Source organism: Tasmannia lanceolata, unplaced genomic scaffold (assembly GCF_043159265.1).
Source record: "Tasmannia lanceolata isolate RefF3 unplaced genomic scaffold, GAP_Taslan_0.1 ptg000002l, whole genome shotgun sequence".
Taxonomy (NCBI): Eukaryota; Viridiplantae; Streptophyta; class Magnoliopsida; order Canellales; family Winteraceae; genus Tasmannia; species Tasmannia lanceolata.
Genome location: NW_027518679.1, coordinates 7,036,608 through 7,043,373, shown reverse-complemented (window position 1 = coordinate 7,043,373; position 6,766 = coordinate 7,036,608). Strand labels below are relative to the sequence as shown.

At 43.7% G+C, this 6,766-nt stretch overlaps 1 protein-coding gene across 1 annotated transcript; it reads right to left on the bottom strand.

Annotated features, from left to right (window-relative positions):
* Window positions 1–247: 247 nt before the first annotated feature.
* Window positions 248–5,933, bottom strand: LOC143887853 (uncharacterized). The gene is made up of 2 exons (XM_077392077.1): window positions 5,353–5,933; window positions 248–284 (listed from the first exon to the last, which is right to left on the bottom strand). Exons 1-2 carry the CDS (start codon window positions 5,931–5,933, stop codon window positions 248–250), a joined length of 618 nt encoding a protein of 205 aa, XP_077248192.1.
* Between the last annotated feature and the right edge of the window lie 833 nt (window positions 5,934–6,766).

Genomic DNA, 6,766 nt, shown 5'->3' with positions numbered 1-6,766 from the left:
CTCTCTCGATTGTTTTCTCTCCCTCGGTTCTCTCTCTGGGACCTCATTATCCTTCACCTACTCTCATCTCCCTCTGCAACCTTCCCTCTGTTAAAAGAAGAAAAAAGAAAGGAGAGAGTGGCTCTATTTTTGGCCGCTCAACAGCAGCTCCCCATCTGTTTCTTCAAGGTTTTATGCTCTCCTCATTAATTTCACGATTTTCCCCTCCAACCTCTGTTTCTCACTCACAGTCTCTCCATTATATCCCTCACTCACCTCCCGTCCCCTTAATAACAGCATCTTTTCTATAAAAAAAAAACTAAAAAAAAAGAAGAACGTGAAGAAAAAAAAAACAGAGTATTGCATACTCTGTTTTTTTTCCCTTTGTACTCTCTCTCTCCCTCTCTCACTATATCCACCACCCTTTGTTTCGGCCCTTCTTTCACTTAACCTCTGTCTTGTTTTTTTTTTTTTTTCTCTTGGTTCCCTCTCAATCTCTGCTTATCTCCCTCATCCTCCTTTTCTGTTATTCCCTCTCACTCTTTCTCTCTATTAACCATCTCTCAATCCCTCCCTTTTGTTTCTCTCTGTATCTGTCTTTCACTCTATATTTCTTTCTATCTTATTCTCTCTCTCGGCCTATCTCTCGGCCTCTCTCTCACTCTCTCTTGGTATCTCTCTCTCACTCTCTCTTGGCCTCTCTCTCGGCCTCTCTTTCAACCACTCTCTTACTTTGTCAATCCCTCCATATCTCTCACACTTCTTCTCTTCACAGTGTTTTTTTTTTTTTTTTTTTTTTTTTAAAAGAAAGAAAAAAAGAAGAAGGAAGCGGAGCGGATCGAGCGGCGGCGGGATTTTTGGATTTTTCGGCTCTCGGATTCGGCGAGGATCTCCATCACTGGTAGGCGCACAATTCTCAGATTTTTCCAAGATTATTTGGCATTTTTATGTATTTTTGCATGGTTTTTAATATTTAATTGAATTTAATTCAATATTATATGTGTGTGCTAAAAATCATGATCTACATAAGTGTTTCAATTCCAATTCGTCCCGAAATTTAATACAATGATCTATTTAAATAGAGTAAAATAACCATCGGATTGGATCGGACATTGAATCAAAGGGTTTCAAAAATTTAAGTGAAGAGTGGAATTTCATTTAAAATAATGGCTGAGAAATTACAAAATTCGAAAAAATAGCTATCTCAGGATGATCTATTTTTTGGAATTTTAAATTTTTCTTGTGTTCATCATATCAGAACAAGGTTAAAGGACATTTTCCGGAGTCGTAATTTTCTCGAAAATCGTATTTTAAAAATAGAAAACTCTTCAAAAACATCTTTTTGACGAAGGAAAATAAAATATATACTAAATAAATTCCACAATTAATGAAATTTCGTGCGAAAATAATATGGTACTGATATATTTTACCATGAATTTTAAAGAATTTTTGGAATTGGTTTGGTATATTATTTGATGCTTTCTTTGAAAATTATCAGATTTGGTGAGATTTTTTACTGACATCAGTTCACAGTTACAATTCTCAAAAATTTTACAATAGCCTTATATTTCATGTTTCTTGCTGCTGTAAAATGTTCAATTGATTTAGATCTTGTTTCCTAAGGGTTGTAGTGTAAATTCATAATCTTGTCTGAAAATTAAAAAATCAGGAAATTGATAGTAAATAGTCTCTAAAATTCATGAAGATCTCACAGCATGCTATGTTTACTTATATCTTACTACTATAGAAATTTCAATGAATTTAGATTTCTATTTCTAGTAGTTTCTGTGTTATTTTTACAATCTGGTCTCATTATTGTTAAATCAAAATTAAATATGAGCTTAATATAAAAATCTGCAAAACTCTTTCAATAAGCTACATACCATCATATCTTATTTCTGTAGAATTTTCAATTCATTTCTAATTCGTTTGCAATAATTTCACTTGTAAAATCACTCGTATGGTTTAAAATTGATAAAATCCATTGAAAATTCGAAATTAATTAAAAAACATCATAAAGTTTATAAAGAACCTTGAATTTTTATCACATATTAATTCCTTAATCCATTGAAATAGAAATCTTAGGATCCTTAGATTTTCCTGGTAAAATGGCCAGTGCATCCATAATCGCATCCCAATTGCAACCGATCTTTGACAATTTGGATATTTAAGCTATAGTATGTTATTGGCTCCGAGGTTACTGTCCACGAAAATCCTGAGATATGCCAGGCAATAAGATGCTATAACCTAAGTATTAAATTGCACAAGGAAAGAGCACATGATTTCCTTCCTTGGATGCCATTCTAGGCCGAAATTGGTGAACCCTAGAACCTTTGGTATTCCTTAAATGTCCAGAAACCGAAAATCCTTGAAATTTGAAATTCATAAACTTCAAGAACTTAAATCGATTTATCTTGTGTCTTTCGGAACCATTTGGATTATGGTTTCCGTCATAAGAACCATTAGAGCCCAATTTAGGAACACTTAAGTCAGGTCGTGTCCTAGGTTTTAGGGAGTCTTATGTTTTAGGGAGTCCTAGAGTTAGGAGTCCAGCCTCATCACGAACGTTCTCTATGGATAGCAACCGTGCCATATTTCTAGTTACACTAGTCACCCAATCTTTCCCTAGGACAAGCCTAGTAAACTAGGATGTAGGCTAACCTGCATTAGTCTAAGGGACAACTTGCATTTAGATAAGAATCATATAGCATCTTAGATGAAATCCTAGGATAATAAAATCCCCAACTTGAATTAAATAACTTCTCTTAAAACTGTTGAAACAGTCAATCCCGTCTAGTTTGGTGTCTTAGTTGAGTTAGGCATAAGTAGCTTAGCTTAGGTGCACCGAACTACGTCGACTCTGATCCCAGTGAGGCTTGGGTACGTAGGCAGCTTGGATGTCTGATGGCATACCAACCGCGAGTCGGCTCCACAACAAATTATGAGGTTTTGTATATTAATTTTCTTGTAAATTCTTAATTAAATCACTTAGGACTTTCTATGAAATTAGAATTTTAGGAGAACTTTCACTTAGATTGAATCCAGACAAATTAATAAATCAAGATACACATTTAGGATTCACATTGAAATTAGATCATAGGATGCATGTCACATAGTTCGCACATTAACAAAGAGTTGAATGAGCCATTTAAAATAAATTTAAAAGAGTTAACTTTTGGAATTGAAGAGCGATTATCGGGCAGGAATGGTGCATGTGGTGGATAACTCCCCATACCTTCCATTCTTGTAACCAGGTAACGAGTCTAGATTTCTGGTTACTTATGGGTCCTAGATCCCACATCTAGGTGGCGACTCTGTCAGTCTCTTTTGTGTGGAATTCAGATTGCCTTAGTGATCCCAAGTTCACATAAAAGATGAATTAAAATCAATAATAAAAATGCACACGCCAATCGCGTGGGTACGAGAGACCAAGAGGGAGCGTGGCGGCTTGCGCCCTACCCCTCTCGCGGGATCGGGTCCCACACTGACCAGGAGTGCGCTCCCGGTCTTCGTGGATGCGGACTAGGACGAACCAAGCAGGGAGTACCCAAGTTTTAGTGAACTGGGTTTCTAAGATGGTTTGGTTTTTCTGTTCAGGCCCGTTCCTGACCAGGAGTGTGCTCCCGGTCTTCGTGGAGGCGGACTGGGTCGAACCAAGTAGCGAGTACCCAAGTTTTAGGGAACTGAGTTTCCAAGATGGTTTGGTTTTTCTGTTCGGGCCTGTTCCTAACCAGGAGTGCGCTCCCGGTCTTCGTGGAGGCGGGCTCGGATGAACCAAGCAGCGAGTACCCAAGTTTTAGTGTACTGGGTTTCCAAGATGCTTTGGTTTTTCTGTTCGGGCCCGTTCCTGACCAGGAGTGCACTCCCGGTCTTCGTGGAGGCGGACTGGGACGAACCAAGCAGCGAGTACCCAAGTTTTAGTGAACTGGATTTCCAAGATGGTTTGGTTTTTCTGTCCGGGCCCGTTCCTGACCAGGAGTGCACTCCCGATTTTTCGTGGAGGCGGGCTGGGACGAACCAAGCAGCGAGTACCAAAGTTTTAGTGAACTGGGTTTCCAAGATGGTTTGGTTTTTCTGTCGGTGCCCGTTGCTGACCAGGAGTGCGCTCCCGGTCTTCGTGGAAGCGGGCTGGGACGAACCAAGCAGCGAGTACCCAAGTTTTAGTGAACTAGGTTTCCAAGATGGTTTGGTTTTTCTTTCCGGGCCCGTTCCTGACCAGGAGTGCGCTCCCGGTCTTCGTGGAGGCGAGCTGGGACGAACCAAGCAGCGACTACCCAAGTTTTAGTGAACTTGGTTTCCAAGTAAGTTTGCTCGGAGATTTACAAAGAAACAGTGTCCTCTTTATCATTCATATTCGAGCGCTTACAATGGCATTCGCTTTTATGCCAAGTGGCCGTCTATTGATAGTATTTTCTGAGGTTCTTTGAATTGCAGGCATGCAGTAGTAGGTGTTCCCCAAGCGTTTCCAGCTTATAACTCCCCGGGCGAATCACCTCTCTCACTCGGTAAGGCCCTTCCCAGGTCGGGGAGAGTTTTCCGACCTTCTTCGGTTGGGAGATAGCAGCTTTCCTTAGGACTAGATCCCCTGCCCGGAATTCTCTAGGGTGTATCTTTAAATCATGATAGTGGGACACTTTCTGTTTGTAGGCGGCGACCCTGATTCGGGACTCTTCCCGGGCTTCTTCCAGCAAGTCGAGATTTGCGCGGATCCCATCTCCGTTGAGTTGTTCATTGAAGTTGGTGACTCTGGGAGACGGGGCGCCCACATCGATGGGTATTATGGCCTCCGTCCCAAAAGACAAGTTAAATGGTGATTCCCCCGTTGATGTGCGCGAGGTGGTACGATACGCCGATAGGACATTATAAAGTTCATCTGCCCATCGGCCAGCCTTTTCGTCCAGCCTCTTTTTGATCCCCTGAAGTAGGATTCTGTTCGTTACTTCGGTCTGCCCATTCGTCTGAGGGTGCGCTACTGAAGTAAACCTCTGTTCGATCTTCAAGTCAGAGCAGAATTTTTGAAAGTTTCGGCAGTCGAACTGTCTGCTGTTGTCCGTTATCAAGACACGGGGTATCCCAAATCTGCAAACGACCGACTTCCAGAAGAATGTCTGTACGTTTTGCTCTGTGATCTGAGCTAGAGGTTTGGCCTCCACCCACTTGGTAAAATAGTCAATGGACACCACGATGAACACGCGTCTCCCGGAGGCTGGTGGAAAGGGGCCCAAGATGTCCATCCCTCATACTGGGAAAAGGAGTGGGCTGATGATCGGGGCCATAGATACAGCAGGTTGGTGGATGGTGGGAGAGAACTTTTGGCAACTCTCGCACTTCTTGACCAGGTGCAGAGTGTCTTGCCTTAAGGTTGGGCAGTACAGGCCTCTCAGCAGCACTTTGATTGCCAGCACCTTGCCCCCTAGGTGTTCCCCACAAATCCCTTCGTGCGTCTCTTGTAGGACGTATGCGGCGTTGCCTGGCCGGAGGCACTTTAGGTATGGGAGGGTGTACGACCTTTTGTACAGGCTCTCACCATCGAGGGAAAATCGGGCTGCTCTCTGTACTACTTTGCGGGCTTCCTTCTTCGCTTCGGGAAGCTTCCCGCTATGTAGGTACTCGATGATTTCGTCCATCCAGCACGGCTCGCGTTCGACCTGCATTACCTCGACGGCCTCATTCTCGATACTAGATGTCTGCAGAAACTCCATACATATACTTCCTAGAGTGGTGTAACCGGATGCTGCCAGCTTAGATAGCACATCAGCCTTTGCATTTTCCGTTCTAGGGATCCTGACGACCTCGAAGTCTTTGAACTTACTAGCCAACTGGCGAACCTTGGAGAGATATTTAATCATGCGCTCGCCGGGGGCTTCATAGACTCCTTGGATCTGGTTCGCAACCAGTTGGGAGTCGCAGTACGCCTTTAGTCTTTGAGCGCTGGTTTGGACTGCTAGGTTCATTCCGGCGAGGAGGGCCTCATATTCTGCCTCATTGTTGGACGCACGGAATCCGAACCTTAGGGCGTAATCCAGAGCGAAGTTGTCAGGCCCAATGAGAATCAAACCGGCTCCACAGCCACCCTTGTTCGAAGATTCGTCCACGTATACTTCCCAGAGTGGTTCGATGGTCGACGGATCCTGCTCTGCCGGTAAGGGTACAATTTCTGTTCTTATTGGTTCAGTCTCGGCTTCTGTTCATTCCCCAGTTGAAGTTGCCTTCTCCACAACCGGGGTTCAGACAGTTTCGAACTCAGTGCTTTGCTGGGGGATGGTGCATTCAGCCACGAAGTCTGCCTGCACTTGAGCTTTTATGGTTGGCCTAGGCAGGTACTGGATGTCAAATTCGCTCAGTTCCAAGGCCCATTTTACAAGACGCCCCGAGGTGTCCGGTCTGTGAAGAACTTGCCTGAGCGGCTGATCGGTCTGGACCTTTATTGTGTGGACTTGAAAATATAGCCTCAGTTTTCTGGCCGCCATGATCAGGGCGTACGCCAATTTCTTAACCCGCTGGTACCTGGTCTCAGCATCGTGCAGGACCTTGCTGACATTGTAGATCGGTTTCTGTTAGTTGTGCTCTTCTCGAACTAGCACGGCTGCTAATGCCATGGGGCTTACGGACAGGTACAGGAGCAGCTCCTCCCCCGGCTCTGGCTTTGTCAACAGCGGTGGGGAGGACAAGTACTGCTTCAGTTCCTCGAATGTGATCTGGCACTCCTCTATCCAGGGTGCTTTCTTGATCCCTTTGACGGCGTTGAAGAAAGGCAGGCATCTCTGCAGACTTTGTGATGAAGCGC

Bases quoted from the DNA above. Each gene is read 5' to 3' on its own strand.
- LOC143887853 (XM_077392077.1), bottom strand. From the start codon at position 5,933: ATGAACCTAGCAGTCCAAACCAGCGCTCAAAGACTAAAGGCGTACTGC. The intron at 285-5,352 runs GTACTGCCCAAC...TTTTTTTTATAG, and splicing joins AAAGTGCTGCTGAGAGGCCT to AAAAGATGCTGTTATTAAGG.